Source organism: Eretmochelys imbricata, chromosome 2 (genome assembly GCF_965152235.1).
Source record: "Eretmochelys imbricata isolate rEreImb1 chromosome 2, rEreImb1.hap1, whole genome shotgun sequence".
Taxonomy (NCBI): Eukaryota; Metazoa; Chordata; order Testudines; family Cheloniidae; genus Eretmochelys; species Eretmochelys imbricata.
This window is the reverse complement of record NC_135573.1, coordinates 167,016,843-167,030,653: the sequence shown is the minus strand read 5'-3', so window position 1 is coordinate 167,030,653 and position 13,811 is coordinate 167,016,843. Positions and strand designations below refer to the sequence as shown.

The following is a 13,811-nucleotide window of genomic DNA, read 5'->3' as shown; positions in this document are numbered from 1 at the left end:
ATAGGAGCTGTGTTTATTAGGATGCTGCAGGTTTGATCACCCCCTTGTTTTGGGGATCAGGAAGGAATTTTTCCATTGGGCTAAATTGGCAGAGGCCTGGTAGGATTTTTTGCTGACCTCACAGCATTATGAAGGCGTAGTCAAGGCTCAATAGACTAGAACTTAGAATTTAATAACAATAACTTGTGTGACTGTTTAGCTTGTTGCAACTTGTGGCTGGTGCAAATAAGTGCAAATAAGAGGCCAAAAGAGCCAGCTTCCAGGAGTGAAATAGATCTGTGATTTCACTGGTGGACCTTAGGCCTTGGGAAAAGGGGAGACGAAGTTTTTGAGGAATGAGGTCCTTCTTTTGGTATGCTGTGTTCGCCTCACAGGAGGCAGTGTGAGAGGATTTAGGAGAGTGAGCTGAACCTTAGAGGTAGGCTGAGGAAGGTCTACCCCTAGTTATTGGCTATCTGGTGGGAGCCCTGCAGTGGACCCATGTAAATACCTGGTATATGGGAGACAGGACAGATAACAGTGATAAGTTACTAAAATTGCGGCCTGCCACTTAAATCCATCCTTGTGTCTCACCTCATTCACCTGTGTGTCCTGACTGATGCAAAGTGATAGAGGGGCACATGGAAGGACCCAGAGTTCAGCTTTTTTTCAATCTGCTTCAGGTAGAGCTTTTCTGACCCATGCAGAACAGACCAAAGAAAGGAGCCACAAAGTCAAGCATGAAAGCATTTTGCGTTCCTAAAATATGTTGCCACAGAGGAGGGTTTTTTAAAAAAAAACTTTGAAGCTATGGCTATCTTTCTTACCCATTAGTGATCTGGCCTAAAAATACAAGTTTGCTGCTTGAAGCAATGTTAGAAAACAACTGCAAGTGAAAGATTTATAGACAGAATTACTGCATTTGGACACCGACACTGCATAACACCCAGGAAAAGAATCAACAAGAGACTGAAGTGAGCTGTAGCTCACGAAAGCTTATGCTCAAATAAATTGGTTAGTCTCTAAGGTGCCACAAGTACTCCTTTTCTTTTTGCGAATACAGACTAACACGGCTGTTACTCTGAAACAAAAGACTGTAACTTATATTTCAATTTTAGAAAGAAGCAGCAGGGAATGACTTACAAATAGGACCCAGTTCTAACAGTCTGTCAAAGGAGCAACAAGGTGTGGTTCCGAGTGTTGCACAAAACTGAAGAGAAAAACAAAAGGCAAAATTTTAAAATCAAATTTTCCAGCAAAGACAATTACCAACTGAGAAACAGCAAGCCGCAAAGACCTCAAGGAATAGAAAGAACTCTGGTGATTTAGGACTTCTGAATACCCACACAAAATTACAGCCTTCTAATAAATACCTACCCAATAACTGAACTGCAGTGTGCCGTTCTGGATGCAAGATGGTTCCAGAGTTTATGGGAGTTTGCACCAAGGATTTTGATTCCACATATTTCTCCAAACACTAATTTCAGCTACGCAGGTGTCAATCTATAATAGCTCTACTGCAGTGAAAGAAATTCATTCTGATTTATGCTGGTATAACGGAGCTCAGAATGTGGTTTAAGGATAAATTACTGCTGATATCACAGGCTGGTGATTTTCTCACAGGCTCTTCTCTTCCAGGGTCATACTAAACACTCAGACTCAGTTTCCCTGACTCTTCCCTATACGTGTGCGTCTCTCTCTTCTAAACTGTCTGCAGCACTATGAACACAATGGGCCAATGCACATGTGATGTAAATAATGGAGGAAGTTTCACATTAGCAAGAAGATATAAGTGGGTGAATGTAAGTTGTTTTAACTTCCCCTAAGGAGGAGTGACAATGTGGAGTAAAAGCAACCAACAGGACAGTGTAAGCTAAAGTATGGGGGCTGGTTTATCTTGTATATTACTGTTATTCTGATCTATATAAACATATAGAAACCCCAATGAAAATGAGGGCCCCTTTGTGCTAGGTGCTGCATATACACACACATGGTGAGAGACAGTCTGTGCACTGTAGAGTTTACAGTCTAAATATATATGGTAGACAAAGGAAGTATTATTATTCCTACTTTGTAGCTGGAGAATTAAGGCCCAAAGTGATTCATTATTCTCAGGTCTCACAGGAAGTCTGTGACAGGTCCAGGAACGGAACCCAAATGTCTTGAATCCCAGTCCAGTGCCTTAAGCCAAAGACCATCCTTCTTACTATTGGTTGATTCCCTTCTACAACCTCGTCCTTCTGGCTTGCATTGGTCAATAAATTACACCAATTTATGCTCTCACAAATTTACTAACATGTCATCACAGTGTGAAATGTGCATGTACTCTAATAAAAATATCTATCAATAGAACATGCACATTTAATCATCACCTAGTAACCCACCTCGGGAGTAACAGACATATAGATGCAAACTACGGAAAGATAAAAAAGAACCAAACTAATGAACTTTTGCCCATAACACATTCCAACATTTTTTGAAGTCTGAAAGAGTCTGGTTATTCCCCCACCCACAAATTACCCATGCCTCCTACCTTCCTGTTTCTGCCTGGGACAGGAAACTAAGTGGTAAAATATAATGAGAAAGGCCAGAATACTGAAAGAATAGCCTAACTTGAAACGGGAAGTAAAGGAAATCTGGCAGGATTTCAATTTGCAGACTTTAAAAGGTTAATGTAAGGAGAAGCAGCCTACATTTTAGGTGTTAATCTGATGAGACCTTCCAAAACTTCCCATTACTAAAATAAACATACAGTGGCATATCCATCCATATTGAGTAGTTTTAAGTTTGCTGTTAAGTAGATTTGCAATTGGATTTATACCTTGAGCCACAGTCTCCTCTCATTTAGGCTCTGGATAGACTAAGATTTACAGGTTTGTTATCAGGCATTAGGAAACACATTCTAAAACCTTTAAAGACTGTAGTGTAGACCAAGCAGTGTATACTTTAACACATATTAAGTTAGACATATTAAAGCCTAGGTGTCTTTTCTCCTAAAAAAGGAAAAATTTCATTCCGTTAAATTTATTTTTTTAAATGGAAAACTTCAAATGACTTGCAGAAAAAAAGGCCATTCACTGTTCATCAAATTTTGATGGGAAATATTTGCTTAGCTCTCATAGTAACTGAGAGGTCAGCAACAGAACTTCAAATGTCAATTCTGGTAACTATTGCACTGCTCATCAAAGCTTGAAAGAAAGAAGACCAAATACTACGTTATGAGTAGGCTTTTAAAAACACAGGGCAATAGTCATCTCAAGACACATCTGCATCCATATTATATGTATCTCCAACAATAACGTTAATGTTCATTCCTGCTGGTACGGCTAGAAAAGAGATTTTTGTTGTGTTTATGTTTTATGGGAAGTGCTCAGATATCGTGGCAATGGCCAACCTAATTATACCTAGTAATACAGTCCTCTAAGGGGGCCATATCCTCCCCTTGCATGACTTCATGCAGCCTCATAAAACCATGAAAAATCACCAGACCAGGCACAGAACTTATTCCCTCAACCCGGTCATGACAATGATAATTATAAGAATAGTCAACCATAAAAGAATTGCTACAGGCAAATGGATGATTAAAATTTGGCAGGGCTTATCTAACAGGTCTTTTCAATCTAACTATTGTGAATCTTGTTTGGAAACAAATGTGGTTCTGAAAACAAAGGATCTGGCAAACACATTGATATGGGGATTTATTGACACATCGAGATAAAATTGTATACCAAAAGTAAGAGTTCTTATTTATCCATATCACCATCACCTTTCCATATTGGGACCACCCTGGGTCCCATATCTCATTCGGAAATATGTGAAAGACAGGGTGGTTGTAGCACTCTGGTCCCTGTTTGCAATCCCTCTTTAGGTTGAAGCATCTCAGGTATGAACCCCTGCCTTTAATGGGGTACATTTTAAAAAGGGTTGAGGCTTGGTCTCTATTTTACTGGTGTAGTATGAACCCAGATCTTGTATCCACAGATGAACTGAAAATGAACTAGAATATTTGCCTTGCTGGCTATTTGATTTGCTCCTATAGTCTGGAAGAGGTGCAGGTACCAGTTCGGCACCTTCAGTTGAACTGTAGGTACAAAAATAGGGCTGCAAATTGTGCAGGTGCAAATTGGGCACTAACAAAGAGAGACCACCCTTACGAAAACGGGGCTGTGTCAGTGCATGGGCACAAGTTGGTTGTAAAGAATGATGATTACAGTGTTCGGGTTCAACGGTTAAGGACCCAAGTCAGGAAATCCCCAAATTACTGTGGCACACGCAGTCATAACTCTGCTTCTTTGTACGTATGTATTATAATTAGGTTGCTGGACTTCACCAAGAGAGTGCAATAGAGGTGTCAGTGGTTAGTGAGGGACAATCAAGGTAAGCAAGATTATTGCTGAGCTCAATTCAGCCAGCTGAAAGATACGGTGTACTGGTGTCAGCACCATAATATGATTACACTAAGCTACAAACATGCTCTCTATAATCACATTAAGGAATGTGCCATTATAATCAGAGATTGTATACATTCAATACATATGCTCAGTTGTTTGAATAATGACTTGTTACATAAAGAATGGATCAGCTGTTTAAATAATTTTAATGTTTTTTCTGTAGGTACATGAACCCCAAAGCCACCTGCATTAATCCCCAGAAACTACTTAAAGTAACAGCATCTGCTCTCTTCAGGGTCTCATTACCCTGCATCAGTACTAAACCATGAATCTAACCCAATTTGTAACCCATATTACAACAGCATAATCACATTTGTGCAGGGGGCAGGGGACAGGCTGCATCTCAGAAATGGAACTGAGAGCTCCGAAGAGCCCAAGGCATTATCCTTTTCAGATCGTGTTGTGTAAATATAACACAGTCCTTGCTCTGATGTAAAGCAGCCAAATACTTGCGTCAGTCACCTTGTGTAGTACTTTCCTGAATACATAACCTGAACCTGCACAAATATTTATAATGCCCTGCAGGTTTGTATTATAAACCTCAGGGAGCACTGCGTCCACAACTCCAGGAGACTGGGGAATACACAAGGGGGATTGCTCTGCCCACAGCTAGTATCTGCCTACTTGCATTTATAGACGTCAGCTATGTACATTTTATGAGAATCAATAAAGGAATAGGGTTTATCATACAAAACATACAGAGGTATCAAAGTAGTGAGATTATTGGTTAATGCAATGGACTTAATAAGAATAACCAAGAAAGCTCATTTAATTTAAATAAACTAAAGCATGTGACATACTTTAAGAATTGATTATCAGTGATCTCTGTGTCATATTTATTCATGTTAACACACGAACAATGCACATTGAGCTAAATTCAGCTTGGTTTATCCCAGCTTCGAAAATTCTGGAGGGGTGAAAGGAGCCCACAAGGTGATTTCAGACCTGACACAGAGTTTTGAATACTAAACTTCTTATCATTTTACTGCAAATACAAGACCTATTTAAAAAAACAAACAAAAAAGCCTCAGGATATTATACACACAATTCAAAATCACTACCATGAAGTTGCTAAACTAGAGAGCTATTAATTTAGCTATCCATCCCCCTGCACCCCCCACTCCCTCTGTACTAAGCTCATCATATTGGGATCTGTGTTAATAAAATAGTTAACAGTGATTATAACTGTGCCTGTCTTTGTAATACAGCTACTTCTGGAGTGGAATGTAGCACATTGCAGTGCCACCTTCTAGGCAGAAAGCAAAGATGCCCTGTCCAACTGAAAGTGCAGGGGGAATTCAGCTAGACAAACTCGCATTCGGCCAGGGCATGGCACTAGTACCATTACTCTTGTGAAATCTACAATTTTTGATGGTCATTTGCAGTCAAGACCTCAGTTTTGCAACTCATCTGAAAGCTGGCACCTCCAGCAGGCTAGTTCTGATACGATCACCATCCAAAGTGGTCTGGATACCACGTCTCTGTTTGTGCATATCCCGTAAATCATCACTCAGCAGAGCGGTTTCGGCTAGAGCCACAGAGTGTCTCTGCTGGGCCGTTAGTCAACAAGAAGGTGATCATATTGCAGCAGCAGTACACTGCCATAGCTCTTTGAAGTATATTGTAACATAGATACCAGCTGCTGTCATGTATCTGTACTGGCTTATGAAAGTCAATATTCTCGCAGATTACTTATACACACCTAAACGGATGTCGTTTTTAGGCAGTGGACTCTATTTTCCAACTTGTTAGAACCTAAGTTAATGCACCGAGTTGTGCATTTGGACACTCAAACTAGCACTCAGACATCTAGTTTAGGTATCGTCATCTCAATTTGAGAGCCTAAGGCAAAGCACTTAAAACACCTAACTTTCAGCATATGCTTAAGTCCTAATTAAGTCAATAGGATCTCAGCATGTGCTTAAGTGCCTTGCTGAATTGGAGCCCAACTGCAGAGCTGGGCACCTTTAGCATACTGGCCAAGTTTGGGGCTCACTCCAAGGTGCTGAGTGCTGTCAACTCCTGCCAATTTCAGTTCCTCTCAGGAGTCACTCAGCACCTCATGGGATCGGGCCCATTTGTTTGTCAATAGCCTGTGTAACTCAACTGTTTTAATTTGTTGAGTTATAGCTGTGCATTGACTTTGGCAAACACCATTTGTAATTAAAATATACACAGCTTTGAACTTGGGGAAAGCAAATAAAAACTACTGCTCCGGACTTGCTCCCAATTTTTACTATAGTTTGTGCTAAGTGCCAATGAATAAATCGCTAGTGCTAAAAGACACCAGTGGTGGATATAAGTTAAAAGATTCTTTTTTTTTTTTTTTAATGCCGAACAGGTCTGATAACCAAACCTTATTTATTTGAAAAAGCTATAACACTGTTACCAAGTTATTTTAATTAGATCTCCTGTTTCCTATCAGGCCCAGTAAACACATGAGTCTGAATCTCTCCTTATATTTCTATTAACTGTAATGGAATTATTCCTGATTTATACACGTACCTCTAAGAAGAGAATCCGGCCCATAAAACACAGGGTTTTACTTTCCTTTTCCATACTCCCTATAAAATCATTTTTGCTCAAGAGATTGCATGAACTTAGTGGCAACCCAGATCCATGTCCACACTCGCACTTATGTCAGCAAAACTTTAGCGACATAAGTTTTGCCAGCATAAGCGCTCATGTGCACAGTGTTATGTCTGTGCGAGATGCTCTGCCTCAGACATAGCTACCACCACTCGTTGAGCTGGTTTTATGATGTTGAAGGGAGAGCTCTCTCCCGTTGGCATAACACGGCTAAGGAGCGATCTTACTGTAAGCTTGTAAGTATAGACATGGAAGGATCAATATGCTGTCACAAACTCTCTTCAGTCAGGGTTCCTTTTGCAGAACTTTCTGCTTTGACACTGCATCTCGCTCTTGAGAGAAAGATCAGTGAAGAAGAGGTGAGTAATAAGGTGGTGGAAGGTGTTTCCTTAGTAACATGCGTATCTTTGTGGCAGGAACAAAATAAAATAGCCCCAAATTACTCAAGAACAAAAGAACTTGAAGAGCAGAAAAGGAGCATGAATGGGGTGCATGGGCTACTGCCCAGTATGAGAGAGAATGAGCATACCTTTCAGTTAGGAGGCCAGCAGTAAGGATAATGAGATCTCATCTAATCCTCGCTGAGATGTTTTATGTATACAAATAAATGGAAGGGCTGACACTGGCCGTATTAACTCAGGCTGAGCCTTTGCTTCCTTTCAATGCTTGCATTGCACAGCAAAGCAAACAGTGGAGACAACATATAGTTTAAAAAAAGACACCCTTTGTAACAGTGTCATTGAATCTGTAAACAGATGATTTGATTTCCCTTTCCCACAGCTGCAAAAATTAATAGATGGTGAATATTTATGAGGAGAGTTCCATTGTGGGTGTGTAGATGAGGTTTGAGCAACAAAGCAACTCAATTAACTTTCTGATAGCACATGGAGAGATGATGCAGAATTGCACTGTGTGTACAAAATGGAGAAACAAAACACTGAAGCATGCTGTTAAAAAAATCAGAACAGCCTAATATAATTGTTAAACCAAACCAAACCAGCTAAAAACTTTCACATTGCATGTAAAAGCTGCTTATATGACTTGCTGTGCTGTATTTGCCGCAGTGGAGGGAACTGAGATCTCCATTACAAATGCATTTCTTCTGCAGCAGGCTCTATGAGGCGGGGAGGGATAGCTCAGTGGTTTGAGTATTGACCTGCTAAACCCAGGGTTGTGAGTTCAATCCTTGAGCGGGCCATTTAGGGATCCGGGGCAACTATGGGGGTTTGGTCCTGCTTTGAGCAGGGGGTTGGACTGGATGACCTCCTGAGGTCCCTTCCAACCCTGATATTCTATGATTCTATGGCACAAGTAAATTCATGTGAGCAGCCTTAGTGATAGTGCCTTCATTTTGGACAAGAGTCTTATTTCCACTAGAAGGCAATTGGTGGAATTCACTTGGCCATCTCAAGATTACTCAATTCCTTTTCTCCAAGGCAGGAAAACAGCATCCCCCTACACTTGTGAAACGACTGTTGGGCCCATGCCATGGTCTTTTAACATACCACAAAGTCAGAGCCCAAGGCAATCAAAATAAATCAAACAAACAAATAAGCAAGCAAATGAAGGATAAGATTTCCAAAGTGTCCAGTGATTTAAGTTTCTAAGTCCAATTTTCAAAAGTGACTTCAGACGGACTTTCATTGACACCTAGGTTCCTAAATCACTTTTGATAATGGGACTAAGAAGCCTAAATCACGTAGGTCATTTTGGAAATTTTACCTTACATAAACAGAGAAGATGAAGTACAGGCTACCCTGAATCAAATAAGACTGCTCTGATCAGAAGCTCTGTAAAAATGAAATTCTGGGCTTGCACGTTTGCAGCCTTCTAATAATTTCCATATCAAATTTCTTCAGATGATAAGACAGGGCTTTTTCTGTCAGCCCTGTAGACTCAACTTGGACTGTGAGAGCCAAGATGGGCTTTACCCTTCACTGTCATCACTACTGATAAAAGTTCTACTGGCCATATTACACTTTCTGTACATAAACCTGTACAGCTCCATTGTCTTCAGCAGATTTGCACAGGTGTAAATTATTGGCAATTAGCAAACAATTTTGTTGATGCATGATAATAGACTACAGTTCACTCTCTCAGCAGTATTAATTCTTCAGGGATAACAGGAGAAAAAAATTACTAAAAACATATTGTAGCTGAAAGTGATTGCATGATATTGTGAATTTACACAAGGAACAGATGCTCTGAATGAGAAGGTGCTATTTTTCATTAGTGACTCAAAGTGACTACACTTTATAAAGACAACTGTATTCAGTCTGAAAGATCACATAATATGAACACTGTTCACTATCCATGAATTCTGATGGGAAAGGAAAATAATGTTAAAGTCAATAGTGGTGACCTATAGCTCATTACTGACGTTTGTCATCTTATTGACAGGTGATACAGTCTCTCTCTCTCTCTCTCTCTCTCTCTCTCTCACACACACACAGTCTGATATAGTCTCACCTTGCTGACATTCAAGGCACACCATGAGCTTATTTATTTGCTAAAGTAGCATTGAGTCTCATGGTCTAGGGAGGGGTTCTGGCTGTTTGCTGATATTTACATTTGACGTTGTGTCATTTCGGGTGTTGATTTTGTATTTTTTTCTGACAAACGCCTACATGCAACCCATAAACCCAAAAATAAATACACACATTTGTGACAATTGCAGTTTGGAAGTCCAGTGTAAAAGATAATAACATATTATTTCAGGATAGAAGAAAGTCAAGATATTCACCCACATCAATCCACCTGTCTAGTCTAACATCCCCCCACCCCCTTTAAATGCATCTTCTCTCTCTGCTTTAGTTCTATTCAAAGATATAGCCTCTATTTGGCAATCCATTACACACACAAGTTGCCATCTGTGCAAAGAAATGTCTCCTAAGCCTCCATAGTGCCTAGGGAATTCAGTTATTTTCTTTTCTTCCCTGCCCCCTTGCCCCCATGTAAAAAGAAAAAAAAAGAGACTGTATGCAAAGTTCATGTACTGTGTAGAACATTCATGGAATGTTCATATTCTAGCTAGTGTGCAGATCTATACGTTCTTAGATTACATACAGTATCATCTGCTCATCGTAAAAGTGGCCTATCAGATGCACTAAATCCACAAGTAAGATTGTTCAAGCCAGTACTTACAAAGAATGGGATAAGACCAGCAGCTCTGTCTTCATGCAAAACTTTGTTTAGGGCTGATCCACGAACACTGAATTTATCATCTGAAGGGATATTTTTAATCTTCACTCCACCAATTAATCCTGCCTTTTCCACTGATGAGTGGGCCTGCAATTAAATGGGTGAGATTTAAAACACGAACCTTCCACAGAAACCTGTTTTTAATTCTAACAAACCACACGTAATACTTTATGAGATCCACAATGCAATAGAATTGGGGTTGTCCATGCAAAAATCTCTAGTCAATGAGAGTTGTGTCCTCTTATGCCAGGACCTAATTTAGCCCTGCCTATATAGCCATTACACAGTTACAGATCCTGCTACACATGACAATATTAATTTCCCAGTATTTACTCTATGGTCTACATCCTGCATTTTCTGATGTCAATGGCAAACTCTCATTTACTGCAGTGGCCCTATTTCTACAATGGAATTTTCTTGAGGGACAATTGGGTTTGATAAGATGCAAAGTACAGTATCTTGTGCAGGAACACACTTGACATGCTTTTAGTCTCCCTCCACCCCCATCTTGCACTGTGTTTGTCTATACATGCATTGTCTCCCTCCCAGGAGGCTGTTTTAGTTTTTCATTCCTTTTGGATTACTGAGCAGTGGGTCACACAGGTCTGTTCTTAATGTGGAAGGAGCAGCAAGCTCAGCAACGATCTGCTTTGAAAGGTCAGCCATGTCTTAAGGCGAATCCTTCTGCAGACAGAAAATCCCCTGACCTTCAGCAGGCACGGAGGGCTGTCAGCCTCCATTTCAGATCAGCCATTTACAACAAAAAGAAAGGCAAACAATGGGGCTCTGCTTAGTAGTACATTAGACTTAGGGATCTGTGTCTGGCAATCTGCACAGCACGCACTCTAGAGCTCCAAAGAGAAAAAGGACCAATTGTATCATGGCTTTTAAGAATCATCAGGACCCTTCCCCACTTCTCACATCTTGACTGTTCCCACATATGGCCTTATAATACGCCCCTTCCCCACCCCCAATAAAGAGCAGGTGCCCTTTTAAAATGATATTGTGTCTAAATATACAGTGATGGTAAAGTCCAGTGAAACCATTTTAATGCACTGTAACCAGTGGATTAGTTCAAACTAAATATCAAGTAGTAGGAGCATTCCTCCTATCTCACTGACATTTAGATAATAAAATGTCATATTTATTGGAAGAAGTGACATTTCCTGGCCCCCTTTGTTAGGATTAGCAGTTTTAAAATGCAAGCACAGCTGAACCGGAAGGCCAAAGTTTGCTTTCATGCATGGCAGAAGCTTTTCATGATCGTGGCCATGCTGAGAATTCATAGGTTAAGTAAATCTGCTAAATAGTGTTCACAGATAGAAAACAGGGATTATGTTGGGCAAACTTGGATTGATACTCTCTGATTTTAGTAAGTTTATTTTTAAACCCACTGCATTTTTTTCAGGTACGAAGCCTGGTATGTTTATAACTCATACAGTGCAGCGTTTTGTGTCTCAACATTCGAATCAGTTAGTTTATTGGCCACACTTACTCATGTTGATTAGCACCTTACTCCACAAACAGTATCTTCATTCACTACAAAGGGATTCCTTGCAGAATAAAATAAATACTAGGTGTGAGGAAGGGAGGCAACATTGGGCTGTTAATCTGTAACGTATAGTACAATGCTTTCACCTGTTGCTATTATTTATTGTTTGTATTGCAGTAACACCTAGGGGCTTCAGTCATGAACCAGGACCCCAGTGTGCAAGGTGCTGTACAAACACGGAATGAAAAGATGATCCCTACTCCATAGAGTTTACAATCTAAGTAATCTGTATAGCAGGGTGACTGCATTTTTCAAGGAGTGTAATTCCCAGTGTCATTTTTAGAGGTACTCACCTGATCAGATGCATAGGCCACCAGCTTGCTCATGATGTGTGCCTCTGTTAGTTCTGGGTTTTCTGATTGGACACGTCTGATTGCTTTTGTTCTGGCAGCAAGCAACATAACCAAAGTAGCCTCACTGGCACTGCCCTATGGTGGAAAAGAGAGACTCCATGGGACACAGTGAAGGAAGATTCAAAACCAATACTACCTCTTACGTGAGGGAGAATTACTGAAAACAAAATGTTGCATGTTAAAAATCTGCATCAGAGTGAAAGCCGTACAAAAATAAATGGCACAATATGGAATCATTTGAGAACTCTTATTCCACATGCACGGTAAGAAGCATTGCTACAAGATGGACACAAATGTGCACCTAAGATTGTGACAGAAAAACTGTATATTTATGTTTAAGAAATTGTATGTGACCGTGCAATAAATTTAACCTTTGCCTCTCCTTTTCTCTTCATTTTCTACGTTTGGGTGTCTTAGGCTCCAGTCTTGGAATCAGCTCTTTACAAGCAAACCCCTGCACCTTTGTAGATCCCCACTGACATCAGTGAGCACCCAGGCACAAGGATCTGATTGCAGGAAGAGTGTTCCTGTTCAGGACAGGGACCAGAGACTGATCATCTCCATTGCATCAGCATAACCGCAGTGTAACTTGATTTCCATTCAGTTGCTTTGGATTTACATGAGCGTAACTGAGATCAGAATCTGACCACATATCTTTTTTTTCTGTAGAGCATTATGAAAATTGTGGCACCATATATTATTAACAATTATAATTTCCTGGGAAAAGAGATGTATTGTTATAAGCCATATATTGACCAGAAGAGAATTCATTAAGCATAAAAACTCTGATTCAGTATAGCTAGCTACATTACTCAAGATTTAATAAATACCCTCGATCTAAAGTGCACACATGAAATAAAGAATAGTCAATGCAAGCTTAAAAACAATTAGGCTTCAGTAGGTTCACAATAAGTAACGCAGCTTTCATTCTTACCTTGGATGTCTTGTGACTATTGAGAGGTGGTGTTTGCAGCCAATAATCCACCATTTTGAAACAAACTGGTTTGGGACAAAAAACTGATTGTTGGGTGGTTATTTCCCTCCCATACCAACCAGAAACATGCTGGAAGCTTTTTTTTTGGCTCTGTGACCATCAATTTGTAAAAACATTTTCTCAAGTTTAGAAGTTCTGGAAAGTCTGTGCTCAAGGGATAGTTTTAAGGTAAATTGTAACCTGAGTGGTTGCCTTGGGAATCTTCTGTGCACAGATACCACCTCCGTGAGTACAGTTGCCTCAAGAAACAGCTAAATAACTCTAAATAGTGTGCTAATTAACACATCACATATTTATATATTTGTGAAGCTATTTTCTTCCTTGGATATAGGCCTGATCCCATGACTCTTACATATCAGTAACCATTATTCAGGCAAGTAATTCCAGGCCGCAGTAGCACTAGCCCACTGGGGGACCTCAACAGGAATATTCCACCCGCCAACACATAATAAAAAGCAAAAGGGGCCCCCTTGAGTTGCTTGGGGCCCTAAGCAATTGCTTAGTCTACTTATGCCTAGCGCTGGCTCTGATTCCAGCTTTCCCAAAATGAACATTTAAGTCAACTGCATTATTCATAGAATATCAGGGTTGGAAGGGACCTCAGGAGGTCATCTAGTCCAACCCCCTGCTCAAAGCAGTACCAATCCCCAAGTAAATCATCCCAGCCAGGGCTTTGTCAAGCCTGACCTTAA

At 40.2% G+C, this 13,811-nt stretch overlaps 1 protein-coding gene across 1 annotated transcript in view; it reads right to left on the bottom strand.

Moving 5' to 3' along the window:
- Positions 1-13,811, bottom strand: part of DDC (dopa decarboxylase) — a 107,463-nt gene that overhangs the window by 53,964 nt on the left and 39,688 nt on the right. The window contains exons 6-8 of the mRNA XM_077810938.1: positions 12,066-12,200; positions 10,164-10,307; positions 1,123-1,189 (exon numbers count right to left, since the gene is read on the bottom strand). Coding sequence (XP_077667064.1) covers positions 1,123-1,189; positions 10,164-10,307; positions 12,066-12,200 — 346 coding nt within the window. The remainder of the gene's footprint in view (positions 1-1,122; positions 1,190-10,163; positions 10,308-12,065; positions 12,201-13,811) is intronic.